At 48.3% G+C, this 25,088-nt stretch overlaps 3 protein-coding genes across 3 annotated transcripts; 2 read left to right on the top strand and 1 right to left on the bottom strand.

The window, feature by feature from the left end:
* The first annotated feature begins 1,581 nt into the window (after nucleotides 1-1,581).
* On the top strand, nucleotides 1,582-3,562 carry LOC147213620 (cell adhesion molecule CEACAM20-like). The gene is made up of 4 exons (XM_086142181.1): nucleotides 1,582-1,621; nucleotides 1,714-2,041; nucleotides 2,150-2,418; nucleotides 3,214-3,562. Exons 1-4 carry the CDS (start codon nucleotides 1,582-1,584, stop codon nucleotides 3,465-3,467), a joined length of 891 nt encoding a protein of 296 aa, XP_085998307.1. The 3' UTR covers nucleotides 3,468-3,562.
* A 1,585-nt stretch (nucleotides 3,563-5,147) lies between these two features.
* Nucleotides 5,148-6,552, top strand: LOC147213621 (cell adhesion molecule CEACAM1-like). Its single transcript, XM_086142182.1, has 2 exons — nucleotides 5,148-5,367; nucleotides 6,248-6,552. Exons 1-2 carry the CDS (start codon nucleotides 5,148-5,150, stop codon nucleotides 6,550-6,552), a joined length of 525 nt encoding a protein of 174 aa, XP_085998308.1.
* Nucleotides 6,553-7,365: 813 nt separating this feature from the next.
* On the bottom strand, nucleotides 7,366-24,815 carry rsf1b.1 (remodeling and spacing factor 1b, tandem duplicate 1). The gene is made up of 16 exons (XM_086142605.1): nucleotides 24,641-24,815; nucleotides 22,204-22,295; nucleotides 21,642-21,734; nucleotides 20,858-21,063; nucleotides 20,623-20,732; nucleotides 16,516-20,246; nucleotides 16,131-16,409; nucleotides 14,827-14,931; nucleotides 14,657-14,736; nucleotides 14,253-14,307; nucleotides 14,066-14,178; nucleotides 13,854-13,921; nucleotides 12,216-12,429; nucleotides 11,906-12,135; nucleotides 11,327-11,506; nucleotides 7,366-10,605 (listed from the first exon to the last, which is right to left on the bottom strand). Exons 1-16 carry the CDS (start codon nucleotides 24,792-24,794, stop codon nucleotides 10,064-10,066), a joined length of 6,252 nt encoding a protein of 2,083 aa, XP_085998731.1. The 5' UTR covers nucleotides 24,795-24,815; the 3' UTR covers nucleotides 7,366-10,063.
* Nucleotides 24,816-25,088: the final 273 nt, after the last annotated feature.

Raw genomic sequence — 25,088 nt, forward strand, 5'->3', positions numbered from 1 at the left:
TCTCAGTTGGTTTCTTGTATCAATCTAACACACACACATACGCACTCGGTTATTTTGTTTATAGTGTAACAGTGGGGGGACGGGTGCGACTTTGAGGATTTTGTGCTCGCTCAGGGTTAGGGGTTGGAAACCATTCCAACGTTTCATGACGATTGTTTGCGCTCCTCTCCAGTCCAGTTCGATATCGATGGCGATGGTGCCATCACATCTGAAGAGCTGAGGAGTGCCCTGAGGAAGTTACTGGGTGAACAAACCTGCAAAAAGGAAATTGAGGTTGATGTGAGAGAAGCTAATAACGATGGAGATGGAACTGTTGACTTTGAAGATGAGAAATAAAAATATAAACATAGACACATTGAGTTTTCTTGTTGTTTTTTTTTTAAAGTTCTATAACCCACCCCCAACAAACTAAAGATCCCAGTCTGCCACTCACTCATTCAAACAGCATGTTAAACCAGATCACTACTGAGATTGTCCGCAAATGAAGATGAAAGAACTAAAATTGAAAAAACCCTTACATACAGAAACTACCCAAATGGTAGGTGTTGCCATTTTCTGCAGGAGATTGTTCTGTCGAGTCACGTTCCCTTGCGTTGCATTTACCTCATTCTTATTGGTGGAATCAAATGACAGATATTAATCTCCTCTGATAGTTGCACTGCTCCTTTGGACCAGCAGATAACAGCTCATCATCTCCCAAGATCTGCTCAGGTCACACCTGTGAGGACAAGAACCAGGAACACATTTCACTGGTTGTGGAGCGTTTGTTGGGAATTTTTATTCCTATGTAAATTAAGTACGATAGCATGAAGTGAATCCAGGAATTTTTGTTATAGTAAAGTGACAACGAAGAGGTCAAACCTGTTGCAAACAAAGAGGTATTAAAGCTAATCATTTTTTCTGATGTGGACCTCAGATCCGGCACTCCTGGGTTAACAGTTGATCATTATCAAAGGTAATCTCTGAGATAGAGATCATGAACCCACTGGTTCTAGACATTGGGCTGACCTTCCTCTGCGATCCATAGATCCCGATCGGGTTTGGCCAGCACTGAACCCATGGCGGCCGGAACGATCACGTGCTGTAAGGGTGCAGCAGCGGAGCACGTTCGTCTTTTGGTGGAAACGAAATATGAATGAGGAACGCTGTATCCGTGCCCCGGTCCTTCTGCGGTCTCGGATTATGACTCCAAAGGGAACACAATAAAAATTTGAACTTATTTAGTTTTTACTTCGTATTTGACTTTATCTTGATGTGTAACCACGGAAACCACAGAAACAAGACGTACAATATTAAATATTAATCATCATTAACCACTGTGAGGTTGGAATCGGCCTCTCAGAAAACCTCCAGAGTTTGAGGGTTAAATTATAAGTACTTGCACAGAAAGTTGGGATTCATGTGCGTTCTCTTACATAAGATTAGACTGATGGCTTGTCAAAGGTTTTATGGAAGAGAGCCAAGCCCGTAAGCATCTGGGGCGCTCTCTTCTTTTATTGCTGATATCTCAGTAACACCTTTCATTGTCTCACTCTGAAGGTCAGGGAACCGAAGAGGAAGAGAAAACCCCGCAGGAGCAACATGTTTTTCAGGACAGTCTTACTTGTCCACCTGTCGGCAGGTAGGAAACACATTTTAACTGATGAAAGGTTCTCTCATTTGGAATGTAGACGTTCAATTGTCTATTTACCACCTGTTCCACTTACGCATTAGGTCTCGTCTACGGGTATGGGATAATCCCTGTTGACCAAGTCCATCGAGAGCCTGGACAGAGCGTGACGTTCCCGACCTCCCACCCACCATTAGCTGGACCAGTTCTGGCAAGAACTTGGAGCTTCAACAAAACCACGGGCATCATCACGTCAACCACTGTGGATCTCGTAGGACACGGCTACGAGAGCAGAATCACCTTTGACAACGTCACTGGGTCTCTGGAGCTCAGGAACCTGACTGCGAGGGACAATGGTAAATATGAAGTGATGATCATTCCTTATGGCGCAGAGCCTCTTCTTGGAACCGTACACTTGATGGTTGTGAGTAAGTATTGTCTGAGAATGTGACAAACATGTCAATGGTTACCTTTTGATAATCGCTGTCCAATTGCAATGATGAAAACTACTCTCTCTTCTTCTGTTTCACACACAGCCAGCGTCTTCAAACCCACCATGGCTTGCCCAGCAGGACCTCTGATCGAAGGTAAAACCTCGGTCAACCTGAGCTGCGATGCAGAGGGATTTGTGACCTGGGTGTGGATGAAAAACGGCAGGCCCCTGGTTTCCAGCGATCGCCTCAGCTTTCATGACGGAAACAGAGTTTTGTCCATCGGCCCTGTTAACAGAAGCGACACAGGGGAGTTTCTCTGCAAAGTCGGCAATCAAATGGGCTCAGAGACGTCCAGCTGCGGACTCACCATCTACTGTAAGTCCTGTTGGTCTGAAAGATAACGTGGGCCGAGGAGCTCAGTTTCATAGCTGATCTTGTTTTCCTGATTTAAACGTGATCTTGTCTTTCTGACATGCAGGATATTTGTTTTTATTGCTTTTCACTGCACAGTTACCCTTTGCTCTAAACAAATATATACTCTAGTTCAGAGGCGACCAACAAGTCGACCCCGATCTACTGGTTGATCACAAAGGCTACGCAATATTGCTGAGCCTAGCCTTTAAAGATAAACTATACCGCACGTAAAAAAATTTACAATAGCTGTTACGCTATCATCCGTCCCCACTATCCAATTGGGGCACTTGCTTGACATACAGTACAGCCAATCCGAGATCTTTATCCGAATACCGTTCCGCCGTGACCGACGTGTTTGAGGATGGGCTACCTGTTTGACTTGAGCCCATTCAGTGCAAGACGTCATCAGATGAAGGCAATGGTCAAAAATGTACACAATAGTATTGTGCCATACATGTTCATGCAAACAATACATATTCTAAATATTAAGTATGCTTGGTGTGAGTATATTTTTATAATTCCATATAAATATGTAAAATATTGTATAAATATCAATACGTATGTCATAAATATATATAATAAATATGCATATACATATGGATAGCATATATGTCATTTTAAGAGTATCTCGCAAACCAGCAAGCAAAAAAGTACGGGCACCCATGTTCTGCATAAACGATCTATCGCCAAATTGAAAATGGAAAAGTTCAAGAATTTATTTAAACCCATAAATGAAGTAAGACCTCTTCCGCCCAGATGGACCGGACGCACCCGTCATCTCTCAGAGGCCCGTCGGCGCAGAGATCGAAGACAGCGTCACTCTGCTCCGCTCTGCCGACTCCCGGCCGGGAGCGAGGTTCACCTGGAGGTTCAGGCACATGTTGATGTACGGCCCTGTGCACTACATCCATGAGATGGAGGAATGGCACCTGGGGAGCTACAACTGCACGGCCCGTAATGAGATCACGGGTGTGGAGGTTTCCACGGTCCACGTACTGCGGGGTACTTGAGCTGCTTCTCTCCGGTATCTCCGATGCTCCTCACGGACACATTAGCTTAATGTTTGTTCTTTCCCTCTGATTCAGACTCCACTGCTCTCATCCATATGTCCCTGACGATTTGCGCTTTCCTGACCTCGGTGGGACTCGTGTTGACCTAAAGACTTGCCCCTGAATCTGTGACTGGAGGTCGTAGATCCGCAACTGCGTGAATGTGGTCTCCTCTGCTTATGATCCCTTCTGTGTTCAAATAAAGCTATGAGAAAATGTCAATAAAACCACTGAAAGACTTCACGGCTCGGACGTACTGCCGCTCTTCTTTTGGGATGCACCGCGTCCGCTTTAGGAAGAGTCCTCATTTGATTTCATTCAACCTTTCAATTTTCATAAAAAGGCCTGAAACTTTGGTCTTCCTTCATTCTGTGGTTTGCATATACAAGATGTTTTTTTAACTCAGGTCGGCATTTGGTCGGTTCTTTTCCAGAAATCTCTCCAATAAACATTAAGCCACTGTTGGTAGATACCTTCATTTGTTTGCTTAAACGCCTTCTTTTTGAAGGGCATCCCCCCCTTCAAAACCCCCCTTCTCCAGACCACCGTTTGAAGGCTTGATTTTGACACACACGACATCCACATCATCTGATCAGAGTGAGGGTTTGAGGGAACATTGCATCTGTCGGGAGAAGATGGCATGGAGGGACAGCTTCCTGTGTGATGGTCAGATCATCCATGCAGAGAGAACAACACCTGACATCTACTGCCAGCTTGGAGACCAGCGCTCATCTCCGGGGCGGGAGGAGTCAGGACCTGTCCATCAGGAAGTCATGAGGTCAGCGGTCCATCGTCCATAATTGTGGTTTTGAAAAGAAGTTTCAGTGGAAAATGAGAAAACTCAGAAAGAGAGGGGAAGAAAACTGAAATAAGAGAAAAACAAACGAACCAAAAAGGATTATGAATAAATGATCAAAGTGAAGTTCATTTGTGAGACGTAATGAAATGTGGGCATCAGTAGTGGCAGGTGAGCATGTTTTCTGTCTCTCTCTCTCACACACACACACACACACACACACACACACACACACACACACACAGACAGACACACACACACACACACACACACACACACACACACACACAGAGCGAACGTCATCCTGGGAGAGACAGGAGCGTATTGCCGAAAATAAATCGTTGCAGATGAAAGGATATGGTTTTGACCCCAAAGGAGGAGAAACTGCAGTAGGACGCCTCTGTGACCTTTGACACCTTGCAAGGAAGTTCCTCAAACTGAAGCGCCTCAAACGCTACCGTTTCCAATCGCTTTCTGTTAAGGTGTTTGATTTTCATGGATCCTGCTGTTGAGGTTCGACTTTGAGGAAAAAACATCTTCAGGATTGAAGAGTTTGCTGTGGTTCGATGGTGATGTAGGAGGCGTCTGTTTCTTGGAGCCATACATTTCCAGCAGATACATTGAACGGCACTAAAGAAGAGAAGAAGGCGTGTCCAAGGTCGATCGAGGTGTTGAGCACCCCCGGTCCAGATCGTGTAACAGAATAAATGCTGTAACCGCATCCTTCAGGTTCAAGCCTTGGAAATGTCCTGGTCTCCGACCGTATAGATGCAGCGGTCGGCAGCTCGACGTTCTTCAAATCAACCCCCAGGCCTTCAGAAACACCCCTCCTGGTCGTCACCTGGATGCTTCTGGACGCTCACGGAAACAGCGCAAATATAATCACCTTCAGTGGCGGCAACACAACGTCACCCTCGTACAGAGACCGGATCACCCTCTTCAGTGCTTCTGGATCTCTGGAGCTCAGGAATCTGACTGTGAGTGACGCAGGAGAATACAGAGTCCTGATCATCAAGGATTCCACCAGCAGACATCGGAGAGGAAGCTGCAGACTCCTGGTCCACCGTACGTCGATGCATCGGTGCAAGAAAAACAAGACAGAGTTATGACCGGGAACATAGAATTCCATCATCATATTGAAGGGAATATTTTTGTCTTTTTGACGTTATTGTTTGACATACATATATATATATATATATATATATATATATATATACACACACACACACACACACACACACACACACACATATATATATATATATATATATATATATATATACATATAGATATATATACACACACAAAATAATGATGTATTTCGTGGCTGTCATTGGCCGAGAGAAAGGGTTCACCCTGGACCGGGTGCCAGTCGATTGCAGAAAAATATTATGTATTTTGTCATTTTGTATCGCACAAGTTATATTTATGAAGTTTTACTATGAGCCCTGAGTCTGCAAACATGCAGCACCTCTGACTATTAAACTACAAACGCTTTAATAAGATTAAATAAAGCCAGACTTTGATCATAAATAGTATCAATTATCAAACTGTTTTAATCGTTTAGACAATAAACCAGATGAAACTAAGCCAGTCTTTGATATGTAACTCATTCACCCCAATGAACCTGAGTTTAGATCTTCTTCATTTACTTCATCTCTACATAAACTGTCTGCTCGGTTAGGGTTGTGAAACTTTATTGCAGCCAATTCTTTCATTGTTTCATAAAACATTCTTCTGAGCGGAGGAGGACCACCTTCGAACGAGTTCTAGCGCAGCAGTGTCTTTGAGACTGTTGTTGTGAAGGAGACCATCCAGAGAATAGGGTTAGATGGAGAAAGCTGATTGGCTGGGGCGACCCCTAAAGGGTAAGCCCAAAGGAAAAGCAGATCTTTGCGACTCCCTATCCTGACAACGTGTTAAAACAAATAATTTCCACTCACAGGTCCAGTCTCCAGCGTGGCAGTGGCCTCCAGCTCCAAAGACCTGCTGGAGTTCAGCAGCTCAGTCATCCTGTCCTGCTCGGCTTCTGGATCTTCTCTTTCTTTCTCATGGCTGAACGGAAGCGACGAGGTCACCGCCGGAGGGAGAGTTAAGATTGTCGCTTCAGAAGGAGGATCCACGCTGACCATCGTCAATGTAACCCGATACGACCGGGGACCTTTCGGGTGCAAGGTGTCCAATCCTGTCAGCGCCGGTGCCAGTGGATCTGTGGACTTGTCCATCAGCTGTGAGTTCCTGTATTCATGAAGTTTTGGGATCGGGTTCAGTTTGGGGTGCAGTTTGTTCATGTTTGTTTGTTTGTTTAGAAGTTTATTAGGACAGTGTACAAATACATCAAGCACAGAGGCAGGGATGTTTGTACCAGATTATAGCTTATAGCTAATTTCCATCTGTAGTCCTGGATAATACAAATATAAAACTGTATAAAATAGATAATATATATAAAATATACAGATAGGCAATAAAACAACTGTACAATATATAAACAGGCAATAAAGTATGTATTTTGCAAGTTGAAAGTGCTATTGTTGTGATATTGTTACTTTGGTCATCTGGGGGCCATCAGATGTTACCCAGAAGGGAGAAGGGTCTCCCATCAACCCTAACCCTAACCCTAACCCCTAACCCTAACCAACCCTAACCCCTAACCCCTAACCCTTAACCCTAAACCCTAACCCTCTGAGTGGATTGATGAGATCCACCAGACTGTGTCTGAATATCAGAAGGAACCAGAAGAGACTTTGAGGTCAATGACTTTAAATGCATGAACAATCTTCAGTAAAAGTAGCGCTAGATCCTCCTTCTCCCTGGCTGAAGGTCGGGGTTGCAGACTTTCCAAAACTCCACTGAGATGTCAATGGCAGATGAGATGTCCAAGAAGGAGGATAAGGTGTCCTTACCTGATTTTACTTTAGAAGACACTAGTCCATTAATGGAGTCAGGACAGCCCATCCTGGCTTCTGGGGGAATCGGGGAGACAACACTCAGTCCCCTCAAGAACCTTCTGAAATCAATGGTTAGAAGTTATTTGACGGAGTCTCACACTGGAGCAGAGAACTGGCTTGGAATCCATTTTATTATAACAAATGTAGAAGATCAGGTCATAAGAAAGAACATAACAAAGCAGACAAACATGTGGACCAGGTTATACACGGCGGACAAGCAGTTTCCTTCCGAATTATCATGAGGTAAATAGGAAACCAAACTCCAGTCATTGGCACCACCGTCCTCCCTTCTCCTCATCCAGCGGACAAGCAGGTCATCTACTGACCTCCTGACACACAGACGTGTGCTCTCCATCTCCAGCCACCATTCAAAGTCCCTGACATCCGGACCGGGGCCAGCGTGAGGAGAATGTGATGAAGAGTGGTCCAAATGTTTTTACTCTACAGATCCTCCTCACCTTTCTCCAGCTGGAGGTCCAGTGCAGCAGCTTTCCTGCCAGGACCTCCTCTGAGCAGATGCGGCATCCCGGGTCCGACCTACAAAATCCCACTTTTATTTCGTTGTGTTTTTGCACTTCATTTCTGGAAAATGACTAGTTTGGCAGAAAATAACTATCAGTAAGTTTACTGATGAAGTTATTGATCAGGAAATTGACAAAGACTTTTTTCAAAAGTGTTTTTCCTAAATTAAAAGGCAGCGAGTACTGGGTTGTTTGGCTTTGAATTAAAACCACAAGAATAGTGCTTCAGAATTTTACACTTCTGTGTCTTCAACGGCCACAACACTGGGCAAGCGCTGCAGCAGCAGGAGGATGAAGACCCGAGGAAGGACAGGGACCTCCTCCCGGCGCTCAGAAGAGGTCGACGGTCTCCGAATTTCCTCCACCGTGTGGGACCTGAAGTTCCACCCGTCTGACTCCACCATCTCGCCTCGCCAGGTCCTACCAAACTCCCTGCAAGGCAGGAGGGTCAGAAAGCCACGCAAGGCCAAAGAGATGCCTGGTATATTTGCCGACGCTTAGAAAAAGCCTGGAGGTATTTTACAGCAGAAACTACAGATTTACACAAAGAGCTTCCACAGTCTGGGTTTGGTTCGTCACTTATCTGTCCCAAAGTCATAAGAGCTCCGCCCGACCTGGAACGCCGAGGCAGCTCTTCGTGCGCAGGACGAGCCGAGGAGCAGAGGACAATAAAAAAACAGGAGGGTTCAGGAGGACGCGGAATTTACAAAAACATAATACACTTTACATCTGGCTGAAAAACACAACAGATAAACGTTTAGATATACAAAAAATACATCATTAAAAAAAATAGAAGCACAAAGGTCTAAGGTTATAAGAGGAAGCTAGACTAGATTATTGTTATTATTATTATTATTATTACTGGGAGGAGGGACGAGAGTGTCGTTTTCTCAGATACTGACGGCAGCAAACAGTTAAAATAATTATTATATATGTTTACAATGTACAAATACTACTCTATGAAAAGTGATTCCAGGGAGGCAACATTCATACCTTCATGGAGGCTATGTACAGAACACCGTAGAAAAACGGGAATGGGTTTGTTCTTCACCATCAACACACACACGCGCACACCCGCACACGCGCACACACGCACACACGCACACACGCACACACGCACACACGCACACACGCACACACGCACACACACACGGGTGTCTGAGGGCCTATCCTGTGAGCCACTGCTTCTCCAAACCACAATAAATAACTGACAAACTGAAAACAAACACTGGGAGAAGATGTTTGAGAAGATGCCCGGAGTTTCATGTCAGTTACGGAATGATTGACAGTCAAATTCCCAAAGACCCACGAGGGACCTATCTGTGGAGACAGTGCACGCTGGAGAAGACCTCCAGGAGGTCCCGGTGTACGGAGGTGGAACACGGCGAGCGGAAGGATCCTCAGCAGCCCTATGGGACATATGATTGACAGGGACCCGTGTCCTGTTAACTGTCACTCCAGGAAGGTGGTCTTTCTCAGTGCCGGCAGATCGGTGTCTAAAATGATCAGGAGAAGGACCTGCAGATTAAGAATACTAAACTTCCTTTTAATTGTGAACCTTCACGTTCCCTCAGAATTCCCTTTGGTTTCGTTGTCCTCCTCTACTCCTCCTTCAATACCCATCCCTTTGCCCTCCTCCATCCTCCTGCTGGTGGAAGCAGAAGACCACCTTGAGATCCACCTCAACAGGGGCGTGACCTGAGGGAGGACGAGGGGAGCGGGTTTACCGCCAAAAAAAACACACAATGGGGAATTCCCAGTCAAGGAGGTTTGGAAAGTGTAGGGCCTCCGTTCCATGAGCCCACGTCTTCAGAACTTCTTCCATGCAGGAGGGCCTGAGATTCAAAATTTACTTGAGGTGTTTTTTTTGTCTTCTGCAGAAGAACTTTTAAGTTCTCCGCTGGGACTATTAGATGGAAAGATGGTCACAGCGAGGGGACAGATCCTTCCGCTGCGATGTTACACACCACATGCCATCAAGCACTGAAGATCTAAACCCGTCGCTTGAGTGACAGTCCTCAAAGCTCACGGTCCTCCTGGACCCGGCAGCTCTTTGAGCCGGGATCCACGTCAATCAGAGACTCCAGATCCAGCGGGAGGATCCTTCCTTCCCTTCACCTCTAAGCTACACCTGACCTGCCGAGCCGTTGGCGTTCACTGAGTCCTGAAGTGTCAGACCGGCGGTCGGGTTATAAGGTGGCAGCGCCTCCAGGAAGCGTTGCTGGGGAGGAATAGTTAAGTTACACCATATAAAAATACCATACCACAACATGACTCAGTTCCCATTGGTCTTTACAGTTGCTCGTTATTGCAGACGTAATCCACCAGGTCCGTCACTCCCAGGAGGTCGTCCTCGTCCTCATCCTGCGCCGCCATCTCCGAGGCCGCCAGGCCGTTGGGAGGGGCGGCGCCGGCGTTCTTGGCCGTCTCGGCATGTGGGGCGGGACCCGGGGATACGAGGCCGTCTCGATTCTTGGCGGAACTCTGTCCATTCGCCGGCGGCGCCTCCACCTGACCGTCCAACGAGTTTGCTCCCTTGGAGATAATGCCGTCGCCCTCTTCATCTCTCTTCTCAGACGCTTTTTTCTCCTTCGGCTTCTCCTCTTCCTCCTCTTCCTCCTCGTCCGAATCGATCCGGTTCACCCGCTTGCGAACGGGCCGGTCCTCCTCTGACGAGTCATCCGACGAGTCGTCCGAATCGTCCTCTTCGGAGGCTCTTCTTCGCTTCAGGGCGAGTCGCCTGCGCCGCTGTCGGGAGTCTTCCTCTGACGAGTCGGGCCTCCTCTTCGTCCTCCGCTCCCTCGACTCCTCCTCCGACTCTCTGGAAAAACTCGCTGTGGAAAAAAAGATGCATTTGAGCTTTATTTTGTAAAATTATGAAACCCAAAGGGATAAGAAACATCTGATCCCTGTGAAGCTCAAATCACCAGCAGACACACTTCCTGCATTCCAACCTCTCAAAGTAGAGCAGGTGGTGTAGGTCTCATCTGGTAACAGATGTTCAGCCCTCATTTCCAGAGGCAGGGAAACAGGAGTGTCTTCTGCTTCTTTTTCATCATCTTTTACTCGGGCTGAGCCCTTCAGCTGCCACAGCCAATCACCTGCCTCTATCTGACCCTCAGCCAATCCCCTGCCTCTATCTGACCCTGTCCTCTGTAGCTTCTTGTCCCCCTCCCGTCCATCCATAAAGCTCCTCTCAGGTCTTCCTACAGACCTCCTGCCTGGCACCTCCACCCTCAGCATCCTTCAACCCAGATCTTCTCCATCCCTCCTCTGTCCATGTCCAAACCATCTCAGTGGGACTTTTATCTCCAGAACATCTAACATGTACTGTCCCTTCTTTTCCAGACAGAGAGAGTGGAAAGTATGACCTCTGTAAAAGTGAGGGGGTCAATATTAATAGCTATAAAACCAGAGTAAACATCTCCTTCTTCTTGTCTTCACCTTTAACATGGTGTTTGTGTGTGTGTGATGTAGGTCCGTGCTGTGTGTGTGCGTGTGTGTGTGTTGATTTTCCTCAGATCCCTGATGATCCTCGAGGTCCCTCAGACTCACGCTCGCTCTCTGACGTCTCCAGGCGCCGTCGCGGCTTCAGTTTGTCTCGGTTGGTTTCGGCCTGCGAGCCTTCCGACTCGGACGTCTCGCAGTAGTTCACCTGCTTCTTCTGGCTGCGGCGAGAGCGCCGGCGGCTCATGTCCAAGTCGCTGTCGCTGTAGTTGCTGGAGCCCTCGGTCACTGGAGACAAAGACCACACTCAACCTCAGGAACACCAACGACAACTCCTCAAGGTTCCACCTGCGTTCTCCGTAAGACTCTGGCTTCACCCAGAGGTGGATGAGAACCAGGAGGAAACTTCTATCTGCTCAAAGCTTTGATGAAAAAGGCATGGGACCCATTAGACAGTGTTTGAAAGGAAAAAAGGAAGAGGCGTGAAAGTGACAACAGAACAACTGGAGAGACGAAGAGTTAGGATTAGGAGAAGGAAAGTGTGACTCAAGGAGAAATAAGAAGAAATGGGTGAGGAGGACAGAGAACGAATAAGAAGAAGCTGAAGGAGGAGAATCCAAAACCTTGGAACCCAGAAGACACTATGCTTTGACGGTGGATGAGATGCAAAGGCAGATGTCTACGGACCTAGTTCATCCTCTTCATCTTCCTCGTCTGACTCCTCCTCCTCATCGTCCGAGTAACCTCGTGGTCTCCTCTTCCTTCTGGAGCTCCTCCTTCGTTTCAGTGCCTTCCTGGTCCAGGAATGTGAGGAGCGGCGGCGCCTGCTGCCGTCGCTGCCGCCATCGCTGCCGTTGGATTCACCTTCTGACTCGGCCTCTGACTCGTTATCGGTCACTACGAAGTCTTCCTCGGAGCTGCAAGGGAGGGACACACACACAGCTCTGACAAAGCTGCTCCTGAGCAGCCATGCCTTCTAGGAGGTCCAACCTTCTACCTTTCACTGAGGCAGAATTCCTCCTCGCTCTCCTCCTCGTCCACCGTGCTGTCGCTGTCCAGGTCATTGAGGCGCCGACGCTTCTTCCTGCGCTGGCCGGCGCTGGGCCGCGGTGGACGGCCGTTCTCCTTCCCTTCCTCGGCCTGCAGGATGGTGGACATGTCCTTACCGCGGTGTCCCGTGATGTTGGCCATGTCCTTTCCCCGGCCAGCTCCTGGAAACAATACAGCATCTGTGTCACCTAGAGGACCTGTCCACCTGGAGGTTGGCTCTGGGACCAGACCTGCCGTCTCCCCGGTTGGACCTTTTAACATCAACACCTGGGTGTCTCCTCACTCTGACACCTGCATTTGACTCCTTCGTCTTCTCCTTTGGTCTTTTCCCCTCAGGGGTCGCCAAAGCGAATCAACATTCTCCATCTAACCCTATTCTCTGTATCCTCCTCTCTCTCTCTCTCTCACACAACTACCTTCAAATGCTCTCTTACAACGTCCAACCATCCTCTCTTTGGTCTTCCTCGAGACCTCCTGCCTGGCAGCTCCAATTCCAGCATCCGTATACCAATATAGTCACTATCTCTACCTTGTCCATGACCAAACCATCTCAGTCTGGCTTGTCTGACCTTCTCTCCAAAACATTTAACATGTTCTGTTCCTCTGATAGACTCATTCCTGATCCTCTCCATCCTGGTCACTCCCTAAGAGAACCTCAACATCTTCATCTCTGCAACCTCTAGTTCTGCCTCCTGTCTTTTGGTCATTGGAACAGTTTCTAGTCCAAACATCATCATTGGTCTCAACACTGTCTTGTACACCTTTACTTTCCTTCTGGCTGATGTTCTTCTATCACATAGAACCCCTGACACTTTTCTCCCCCATTCCAACCTGCTTGATCCCGTCTCTTCCCCTCTTTTCCACTCTCTGTTGCTCTGGACTGTTGAGCCCAAGTACCTGAAATCCTCCCACTTCTTGATCTCCACTCGCTGTAGCCTCATCGTTCCACCCACGTTCCTCTTTTCACACGCACATAATCTGTCCTGCTGCAACTAACCTTCATTCCTCTCCTTTCCAACACATACCTGCATTTGACTCCACCACCTAAAAATCTACATAGTTTTCCTGAAGTCTGGATAATTCATTAGAGAAAATAACAAACAGGTGCTCTGGAGGTTTAGAAGGTTGTACTTTAGACAGGTGAATAAGCGCTGGCTCCAGTGAAGGCCTCTGGAAAGTCCCTCTGTGGTTCTTCGAGACATTACACGTGCTTTCTCCTCAGGTTTCTTCTGTCCTGCTGATCTTAAACCAAACCTGTCCTCTTTTGCAGGTGTGTATGGAGTGGATAAGCTCATGGTTATACACTGAATGGGGTGGTCAGAGCTAAGCCCTGATATGTGAAGTCACTGGGCTGATTGTTTGCAGGACCTTTCGGATGGCTATCAGCAGAGAAAGGTCCGCATGTAACTTTGGCCAATGCCAGTAGGGGGACCAGTGAGCGATGGCCTGGTGAAATTTGTGTGTACTGTGTTCACACTCACTCACTCACTCACTCACTCACTCACTCACTCACTCACTCACTCACTCACTCACTCACTCACTCACTCACTCACTCACTCACTCACTCACTCACTCACGCTCCTACCTCCTCCTTCTGCCTCTTTGATGTCCTCCTCGATGGCCTCCTCGATGGCCTCGTCAAATTCATCGAACCTGATGGAGACATCAGAATCAGAACCCTGCAGTCATGGACCGGACAGAGAGCACACATTCTACAAGAAGAGCTACACACAACCAGTGAATACGTCGCACGCTAATGACACGAGAAAGACGGGCTGAACATAAAACGGCCAACACCTGTAGCTGATGGTCTTCTTGGCCCTTGTTGACCTTCGACCCCAGCTCTTACTTCGCTTTGCTTCCTTCTTCTCTTTGATTATCACCTCTGGTTTTTCCTCCTCCACCTCCACCTAGAGGAAGTCAAACATCCACCTTACATCCCAGCGGCTTTCATTTCCAAGACGTGAGCTGAACTCTCACTTACAGAAGGTGTGATGATGTTCTCCACACTGATTCCAACGTAGATCAGACGCTCTTTCCTGGAGAGGATTGGATATTTAAATCACGTGACCATTGCGAAAGATCGCACTTGAGCCAGGACATCAAGAGCTGCAGAGCGAACCCTGTTCTGTACACTGTGACATGCTGGACACGTGGCCTGGAAGCCTCTGGCCCAGGTGTCACGCTCCCCTTTTAGAACGAATGAAAGCCAAACCAAGATTTGGTGGCTTAAAAAGAAACATGGAGCTTCTATCCAGAGTCCTAGGATGTTGTGGAATTTCCTCGTCCTCAAGACCCTGCCCTTCGGAGCAGAAGCCCTTGCTTCTGTTTTGGACTGAAAGTCAGCGTGACCTACAATGGAACAGACAACACCTGCTGAGGCCTCACCTCCTCTCGGCTCGTTCCCTCTTCTTCAAAGCTGCATCCAAGTTCTGGAGCTGCTCCTCTAGTTTGTCGCAGAGCTGTTTCTACAGAAATCGATCAAAGACACTGGATCAGGTTTGACTTGCTCCTCCTGGTGTTTCCTCTAGGTTTCCTCTGGTCTGTTCAGTACATACGTGTTGGCAGGGCGGGCAGAACCACTCTCCATCTGGGATGATCATGAGGGGCGGCCTCAGGCAGGCGGTATGGTAGCCGCTGTCACACGAGTCACACAGCAAGATCTGTAATACAAGATGAGAGTTACTGTTTGTCAAACAGCGGGCCTTGGACTCTGAGTGCCCGTCTGACAACCAGCCTGCTTCTGAGGGCGGCGGTACGAGAGAACCCACAAGGAACCTGCAACGGTGCAATAAGTCTGAGAGCAAGATCCGACTAACTGCTGGAGAAGAACCAGCTTCTAAATTTCCAGAGGGGAAAGAAACAGACCAGATGAATAAGAGATGGACACCAAACATTAATGCTGCTCTGGCGAGGTGGTGACCTTCAGGTTATCAAGAGAAGGAGGCACACTCCCACCTCGCACCTCTACAAAGGGGCAGAAGGTGCCAAGAAGAAGAAGAAGAAACATATAATGGCTGATTTATCTTTCCATCCATCCATTATCTACCGCTCATCCTGCAGTCGGGAGCCTATCAGCATTCTTTGGGCGAGAGGCGCCACTCCATTCAGAGAGAAGCGCAGGGTCATTCACTCTCTCCTTCACATGTCAAGGAGATTTTTCCAGTCTATTCAAAGTAACCTCCTGCATCTTTTTGGAATGTGGGAGGAAACCGTAGAACCCTGAGGGATTCTACGCAGACACAGGGGAGAAAATGGAGACTGCACACAGAAAGGCCCGCTGCGAAAATCCAACCAGGGTTCTTCATGCTGTGAGGTGGGAGGATGAACCCCTGCGCCACCGTTGATTTATGGGTTAAGCCATTATACAGATCTTTTACCTGAAACTTCCAACTCTGGACTTCAAAGTAACACCATGTGGACCATGACGGGTAAGGGTCCATATTCAACAAACACTATGTTGTCTGACTGGCCTCCATATGTGCACAGCCTTACTCCATTCGTCAGGAATAAAATACTGACCTGTCAACCTCTCCCTTCAAGGCCATGGTCCACAACGTTCACCCACGCGCTAAGTCAGAGGGGAGCTGGTAGATTTGCCTGCATCGACCAATCACTCTAATAAAAACCTTTTTCACGGAATGAAGACCCTCCTGATGTGAGATCTAGAGAACCTCGACAAATGCTTGCTGAATGTGTCCACATCTTAACAAATCCCTTACTCTGGATCAACTCTTAGTACTCTGAATCTGCTCTGAGAACTGAAGGGATCAGGTTTGTCTCTCCTCTAGGAGGAGATGAATGGCCCCAGAGTTCCAGCCAACATCCTGACATCAACCTGACACTTGAAGGCGGCACCCACCAGTTCTGGGTGGTTTGGAAGCCCACAGTGTTTGCAGGGGTCATCGTTGGGAGGGAGGTCTTCATCAGAGGATGTTGAAGAGTCCGAGCTTCGTCTTTCTCGGTTCCGATTCCGCCTTTTTCGGCTTCGCTCAACCTTGTAGTCTTCGTCGCTGTCATCCTCCTCCTCGGTCTCCTCATCCTCAGTGGAGCCGTCGTCACTGTCGTCTTCATCTTCGGAGCCTTTCTTTTTACGGCGGGTTCGAGTGTTGGACCACCGGACCTTCCTTCTCTTCCTCCCCTTCAAACACCAGAAGACATTGATTACAAGTGGTTTCATGTTCAGCAGCACAGTCTCAGGTCTACAGAAGGACCTGAGTTAGCCTCTACAGATATCTTCTCCTCACCTTGGCTTTGGGCTGACCTTCCTGATCAGCCTTTTTCTCTCTTGGCTTCTTTTGAACAGCCTTTACCTCCTCGTCTTCCTCTTCTTCCTCATCCTCTTCTTCCTGTTCATCTTTGTCAACCTTCTCAGAGAGGGGAGCTGACTGAGACTTCTCCAGCTTTCTGTCATTGATCTCAACGGCTTTTGGCGTAGGTCTAGATATCCTGGGAGATCTTCTCAGAGACCTTCCTCCGATGTTTGAATCAGACTCTGAGTCTCCCTGTCTCTCGTCCTTCTGCAGCTCCGCCGTCCTCCGATGAGAAGGGCGCTTCACTTTCCGCCGGGAAGCCAATGCCTTAATGTCTGGAGATGCCTCTCCACCACTTGTCTCATCCTTCTTTTGGAATTCCTCTTCTTCACTTTTGCTTTTACTTTCTTCGTCAGTTGGCTTGTCTGGATCAGGTTCTGCACTGTCCTTTGGGATAGAGGCTGGTTCTGCGCTCTTGCTGTGGTCAGCAGCCTGTTCCGAATTCTCTTTCCGGTTGCGCATGGGTTCTGCGCTGTCCTTTCGGTCAGCCACTGGTTCTGCAGTCTCCTTCCAGTCACCGACCGTTTCTGTGTTTTCTTTCTGGTCAACCACTGGTTCTACGCTCTCCTTCCGGTCGGCTGCCGGTTCTACGCTCTCCTTCCGGTCGGCTGCCGGTTCTACGCTCTCCTTCCGGTCGGCTGCCGGTTCTACGCTCTCCTTCCGGTCGGCTGCCGGTTCTACGCTCTCCTTCCGGTCGGCTGCCGGTTCTACGCTCTCCTTCCGGTCGGCTGCCAGTTCTTTGCTCTCCTTACAGTCAGCCACTGGTTCTGCACTGTCCTTCCAGTTAAAGGCCAGTTCTGTGTCATTCTTCTGGTCACTCACTGGTACTGCAGCATCCTTACGGTCACCTGACGGTTCTGCCCTATCATTCCTGTAAGCAGCCTCTTCTGTGCTGTCCTTCAGGTTGGCCACTGGTTCTGTACTCGCTTTCTGGTTGGTCGCTGGTTCTGTACTTTCTTTCTGGTTGGCAACAAGATCTGCAGTCTTCTTCCTGTCAGTGGCGGGTTCTGTGCTCTCCTTCAGGTCTCTGGCTGGTTCTTTGTCCTTGTTCACCTGCATCGATTCTTCGTCCTTGCTCTCTTGGACAGCTTCTTTCTCCTTGCTCTGCTCGACCGGTTCTTTCTCCTTGCTCTCTTGGACAGCTTCTTTCTCCTTGCTCTCTTGGACAGCTTCTTCCTCCTTGCTCTGCTCGACCGGTTCTTTCTCCTTGCCCTCTTGGACAGCTTCTTTCTCCTTGCTCTGCTCGACCGGTTCTTTCTCCTTGCTCTCTTGGACAGGTTCTTTCTCCTTGCTCTCTTGGACAGCTTCTTTCTCCTTGCTCTGCTCGACAGGTTCTTTCTCCTTGCTCTCTTGGACAGCTTCTTTCTCCTTGCTCTCTTGGACAGGTTCTTTCACCTTGCTCTCTTGGACAGCTTCTTTCTCCTTGCTCTCTTGGACAGCTTCTTCCTCCTTGCTCTGCTCGACCGGTTCTTTCTCCTTGCTCTCTTGGACAGGTTCTTTCACCTTGCTCTCTTGGACAGGTTCTTTCACCTTGCTCTCTTGGACAGGTTCTTTCACCTTGCTCTCTTGGACAGCTTCTTTCACCTTGCTCTCTTGGACAGCTTCTTTCACCTTGCTCTCTTGGACAGCTTCTTTCACCTTGCTCTCTTGGACAGCTTCTTTCACCTTGCTCTCTTGGACAGCTTCTTTCACCTTGCTCTCTCGGACAGGTTCTTTCTTCTTGCTCTCTTGGACAGGTTCTTTCACCTTGCTCTCTTGGACAGGTTCTTTCTCCTTGCTCTCTCGGACAGGTTCTTTCTCCTTGCTCTCTCGGACAGGTTCTTTCTCCTTGCTCTGATCGACCGGTTCTTTCTCCTTGCTTTGCTCTACCGCTTTGTATGTCACAGTCAAAGCTTTGCTATCAGGTTCTTTGGTGATCTTCTGTTGACACGTTTCCTCTGTTTTGTTTGAGGACTTGTCATCTTTGCAGGGCAGCTTCTTACTTTCCTGTTTGGATTTTGAGGGTTCCTCTAAAGTGTCACCTTCACTCCACCTCTTACCTCCACAGGTGCCTTTCTCACCAGCAGGGTCTTTCTCACCAGTGTTTTTATTGCTTTCCAGTGATTGATGATTGGCCTGAATTTTGTTTGGCTGTTCTTCAGACCCCTGTTGTTCTGATTCATTTTCATTAGTTTTTTTGGAGGAGGCCATGCAGTCAGTGAAACAAGATGGTTGATCTTTCCCTTTAGATGCTTCCTCTGCTGTTTTATCTGCTCTTACCACACCTTCCTGTGTCAGATCGTATGCTTGTGTCAGCCTCGGAGCTTTGCCTTTTGAAAGACCATCAGTCGACTGCTGGCCACTGCAGACATCTTTCTGAGCGTTCTTGAACTTCTCCATATTTTCACTGTGAGTGGTGGAACCTGCACTTCCTTTCTCAGCCGCCTTTTCTGAAAACGTACACTGATCCAGCTTCTTAATAACAGAGGGCCCTGGATTCTGCTTAGTTTCCTCTGTTCTCTGCTTTGACAGTTCTTCTGTTGTGGCAGTAGAACTGTGTATAATTTGGTTACAATCACCCTCTTTTGGCACTTCAGTCTTTCTCTGAGAAGATGGGGATGTTGCTCTTTCATACTCCCCGGGTTCCCCGACAGGGACGGTTTCCTTCGGTGCAGCCTGATTTACCCTCTCACGATTCCTGGGTTCCTCACTCTGACTCCACTCCAATGTATCAGATTCAGCACACAATGCTTTTTTCACAAGTTCATCTGATTCTTTTGATGTGCCTCCTTTAGAAATGACCTTGTGATGTACTTTTTCTTTAGTTGTCTTCATAGTCATATTGGTTTCCATGAACGTGGTCCCCAGGTGTGCTGCTTTGGATTCCTTTGCTTCTGCCTGACTGAACAATTCCTTGGGTGTTCCCAGAGTGCTGGGAGGTTCTGGCCCTTCTGTTTGTGCTATGCTATCTTTTTCTGGCCTCATATTTAGATCATCGCCGTCCATATCTGCTGGGCTTGACTTGACATCCACTTTCACCTTCTCCACACAGCGAGGTTCTCTCTTCTTGTCTGTCGTGGTGTCCTTATTGGACGCAGACTCCGTTTTTCTGGGTGCTTCTGCTGTTGGCTCTTTGTCTTTCACAGACAAAGACTGCACTTCGCCATTGACGTGGTCAGTGACGGTCTGCACCTTCTTTGCCAGCTCTGGAGTCACGTCCCTGATAGGACCAATCACTGGGTGTTGCACAATCATGGTGCTGCTACATCTGTCTTCACTGAACTTCATCCCCCTCTTCTTCAAAGGGATCTTGGCCTGCTGGTCATTCTTCAGGGCCTGTTGAATCTCCTCAGCGCTACTCTTTTTTGCCTCCTCTGCTTTTTCCACCTTCAGCACCACAGAGGCGGGAGGCGGGTCGGTTGTGGTGCCGGAGGCCTCGAGGGGCTCTTCCTTGATGCTCTGGGGTTTCATAGTGATGACGTTGTCCTCAGAAGGCTTTTCGATAAGTGCTTCAGTTTTACCTTCTATGACGCCGTTCAGTGGCAATTTGGACTCAGAACCTTCTGCTTTCAAGTGTTCCCTCGGAGCGAGGCTGTAGCTCTCTATCCTCGGTGACCCTGGTCGGACCACCGTGTTGTAGTCTTTGCCTTCTTCATCGGATGAGCTGTCATCCTTTTTGACTTCGCCTGTGATGGAAAAAGAAAAGAGAAGGTGAAGACGGGAGCAACATAGTTGAGTCTATCCAGGTCAGATACTGATGGCAATTCACCCAGGGTGGATTTTTATTTTTTTAAGTTTTGAAGAAGGCCTAAACCAATTTGGGAACGTGCTGCCATGTCCTGCCTGGGCGAAGCACCTGGAACGGATTCTGAAATAAACCAGGATCATCCATCCATACCGACCGTGAAGGTGATGGGTGGTAGGCTCTGACCTTCAGGGTGTGACGTGTTGACATTCATGACACGAACACTCTGGACCTTTGCAGTGCTTTCGGAACCGCGTTACAAGGGTTTCATGAAAGCATATTAAGGTTCAGACAAAAAGGATGTAGGAAACCTTTACCTGATTTTTCTGGATCGCCTTCCCCGTCCTGTTTGGCGTGTTTCTTCAGTAGCTCGGGATCAATTTGTGTCTTGAGCAGAGCGACGACCTCTGCCAGATCGCTTCGGTCTCTAAATGGAGAAAGAGAAAAGAAAACTCTTGGGAATTAAGACATACCTTAAAGATCCCCATAGGGGGAATTCTTGAATTCCCCTTCTGGTCGCTACTGCTCGTTTGCCCCAAGCCACGTTTCTACCTCACGATGCACTTCCACGACGACCCGTCCAGATCATCCTGCTCCTCCACGTAAACACGCACGTTGTTGTCCTGGTCCAGTTGGAACCAGTACATCTGGCCGTCTTTGTCGCGGCCGATCGGCTGCAGCCGCATCTTATCAGGATCCTCCTCATTGATGGCCGTCTTAAACTTCAGATTGTCGTCAAACTGGCATTCACATAGATACTGGAGAAATAAGCATAGAGAAGATGTATGAGGAGACCGTGGCGTCTAACAAAGACAATGACAATCTTGTGTCAATGACTTTCGCTTTGCGCTGAGAGGCCTCTTCTGCAATTTTCTTTCTTCAACTGTTTTGAGGAAACATGGAGAGATGACAACTGCGTCATCGTGACAGCCACAGATGTCAATCTACAGCACCAGGAGCCTCCAGTGTGCTACACTTATTGATGTCAATGATCTTTAGTACATTGCCGGAGGTCCAAACAATAAAGGCAGCCGGAAACGTCTTCCTCGGATACTTTTCTCCTCTTGGGTCTCCTAAACAAGCCCGAACCAATTTGAAGTTTGTCAGAACAAATATGGTTTCCGGCTATTTCTTATGGAGGCGGTGTTCTCCTCAAAGCTTAGGGTCTTTCAGGACAGCAGAGAAGACAGAGGTGGATGTGTCAACCTTCCAGACTTGCACCTTCAAACTCTTCACCGGAACAAGGAATAGAGATGAAGCCTGATGAACTGTTACGCTGCTGTGATGAAAAGCATTTCCCCAATGAGGATCAAAAAAGTTTATCTTATCTTATTACTTTGAGAATCCCGGTCTTGCACTCGGTGGTCAGACCCTTGTATCCTTTCTCCTCCAACTCCCAGGCCCAAGTGGAGTTGACCTCCTGGCAGACCTGCGGCAGAATCAGAAGACACACCACACATGGATTGAGACCCGACACGTCTTCTGACTGGCAGCATCTGACCGCTTCAGACTCTAATCAGAAGCGATGCCGAAGATCAGGAGGACTTTGTTAATTGTTATTTTTATTATTGTTATGATTTCTGTGTTCGATCGCACTGACCACAACTGCTACGGCTCGCTTTAAAGACCTTCGTTTGCATCACTCTAGAAAACTTTTTATTTGTATGACCATCATCTTCTATGTTCTAACCCACCCTGATGTTCAGCATTTCTCTCCCCCATCATGAAGGGCTTCCACCCACTCGGAGCCATGGCTGTCTGAAAATATATATATATATATATATATATATATAAAATATAAAAAATTCTTTGTTCTTGGTGTCCAGCGTGGTGGACTCTAGCAGTATCCTCAGAAGCAGCGGCTGCTGTGTGTGGAGATGTTCAGGTTTCAGCAGTACCTTCACCAGATGCTTCTCCCATCTATCCGCTGACACGGACTTGCCGATCTTCCTCAGCAGCTTGACATGAAGATCCACCAGAAGCTTTGGGGCTGGAGACACATCCAGACAATTGCGGTTAACTCAGCGGGGCACTAGATGCTCCTTCCAGAGTTGAGGAGGAAACCTTCTCTCCTCAACACTGAGGCGAGAACGGATTCTACAACCTGTGCTTGTAGATTTATCAAACATGCACACACACACACACGCACAGCGGAGGACCTCGAGTAGTTTCCATCCTTTAAAATTGAGGTTCACCTGAGAAAAACAACTTTTGATAGCTAGTCATCTAGTGCTTGTCACTCAGAACCCAAAGTCATGTGTTATCACGGATTCGTGGACTGGAAAACCGCAGAACCTGAGAACATGAGCTTGCAGGCAGAAGAAGAAGGCAGGTGAGGATACCATTTGAAAATTGGAACCAGCGAGGGACAGCTGATGGATTGGGACAAACATCTGATGGCTAATATTAATCTTCTGGGTTCTCCGGATGTCCACATGAACACCGTCTCATCACGACTCCATTGATGACGGTCCGAGGTGCTTACGTCGTGTTAGGAGCGTTGACCTTCTGATTCTGTGACAATGATCTCACAGAGGCTGAGAAGGTGCCGTGTTTTTCCTCGAGTTAGAAATGATGGTCCACCAGCAGCACGAGACCAACAACGGACACACAACCACAGGATGAAGGTCTTCGTGCGATTTGAGGGACATCACGAGCTGAGCGTGACCTTCGTAGGCTCCTAACCCTAACCCGGGCAGACATTGAAGAGCTTCTCTCATTGTGAAGGAGTCAAGAACAACCGAACATTCACACATTTCACACATTCTCACAGGTTTGTAATCATATCGTCACCTTCTTCTCAGCTCCAGAAAGCTTTTTTCAGAACCTTCTCAGTGACTATGTGATTCTTAACTCCTTAAGACATCATATGAAAATACATGGTGACATCTGCTAGGCTTTGGAGAGCACAGGGAAACATCTTCTGAAGGTTCTGCTGTTTCGGTCGGTTGTCCGTCCTTTCCATAAACTGACCGTCCTGTTTGGAAACTGGAATTATCCAGAGTTTTTCAAACTCAGACGGTTTGGCCACGAGCAGAAGAGGGACGGAGAAGACGTGGACAGAGGGGTGCTAAGTTTGGAGCTCCCAGGCAGGAGGTCTTAAGAAAACCCAAAGAGAAGGTTTATGGATGGAGGGAAAGAGGACAGGAAGGTAGAAGGTGCGGGTTAGATGGAGGCAGGTGATTGGCTGTGGAGACCCCTGAAGGGAGCAAAGAAGAGGGAGAAGAAGAGTTTGAATTAAAAAACACTCAAGAGGTGGTCCTCTGGTGAAGTTTCAAGGTGGTCCTCTGGTGAAGCTCAGGTGGTCCTGTAGTGAAGCTCAAAGGTGGTGCTCTAGTGAAGCTCAGAGGGGGTCGTCTGGTGAAGCTCAGGTGATCCACTAGTGAAGCTCAGAGGTGGTCATCTAGTGAAGCTCAGGTGATCCTCTAGTGAAGCTCAGAGGTGGTCGTCTAGTGAAGCTCAGAGGTGGTCATCTAGTGAAGCTCAGAGGTGGTCATCTAGTGAAGCTCAGAGGTGATCCTCTGGTGAAGCTCGGGGGGGGGGGGCACGCGTGAGCGGAGAAAACAGAAAAGCCCCAAAAGCCCGTCAAGCTAGCAGCTGTTAGCGGATCTGGGAGTCCAGCGGCTCTGCTGCAATTGACCCCAAACAACACGCACGGGGATTCGCATGTGTGCGGATGCGTGTGAAGAACCCGTGCATGCAGATAGGACGCTCCGCGTGCACGGTTTTAAGAAAGACCCCTCACATTGGAGGGGGGCGTCGGAATGAATGCGCGGACGCCCTTTATTTTGAAAGATCCCACCGGAAGCTCCGCCAGTAGCCGCTGAGCCGACCACTACTGGGCTAAATATTTTAACTGTGAATAAAGTGTACATTTTGGAGCCCGTGTCGGCGGGTGTCAGCTGCTACGGACAACGATCCGTGTTTTCGAGGTGTTTGTCGTGCGGCCGTCCCCCCCGCCAGCCCGGAAGACGTCCGACGGCGCGCATCTCAGCCCGTGTTGTTACGAGTCGCTTTTCGGCAGCAAATAAAGGCTGCCTGGAAAAAATTAAGCCCAATTCAAACGCTCAAAAGTGAGAGAAAAGCATTGATAATTCGGTGGGCTCGCACGAAAGAGGCAGTTAAATCAAAAGTACGTGCATTTTCCAGCCCGAACGGCGCCACTGAGGGGAAACAGACGAATATGTAAGTGAACAAGAAGGTTAGAAAAGCACACAATAACACAGCCCGGGCTAAGTTAGCCGCTAGCAGGCTAACGCCGTACCATTATGGTTAACGGTGGAGTCTCTGCTGCTGGCTGCTGGCCGCTGGCGGAGGACCGTCTCTGGGACCTACCTGAGGACGTGTCCTGGAGGTACCGCTCCAGCTGTGGAAATGAGAGCTCCGGCAGGTCCAGGAGCGCTCCGTACCGGTCCAGGAAGGAGCAAATCACGGCGTAATTTGGACATAAACCGGGGGAACAACTCGCCGTTGCCGCCGAAGCAGCCATCTTTTCCACACAAGTGTCAAGCTGCCCGGGTTGAGATGCGCGACTTCCGGTATTGACAAAATAAAACTGAGGAGTCGAAGGACAAGAAACGTCCCTCAACAAGAGGGTTTGGAGAAGCAAAGTCAAATTCCAGCGAAATAAAGCGACGACTCAGCTTTTTGAAATGATTTTACTTGAATGATTTGAGCAGATGATTAACATAATGCAAAACGACTCCGTTGAGCAATAAATCACACATACACACACACACAAACACTCACACACACACATACACAAATATATCATAAATATAAA

This window comes from Fistularia commersonii, chromosome 35 (assembly GCF_037954325.1).
Source record: "Fistularia commersonii isolate RoL2024-O1a breed Wild chromosome 35, RoL_Fcom_v1.0, whole genome shotgun sequence".
Lineage (NCBI taxonomy): Eukaryota > Metazoa > Chordata > Actinopteri > Syngnathiformes > Fistulariidae > Fistularia > Fistularia commersonii.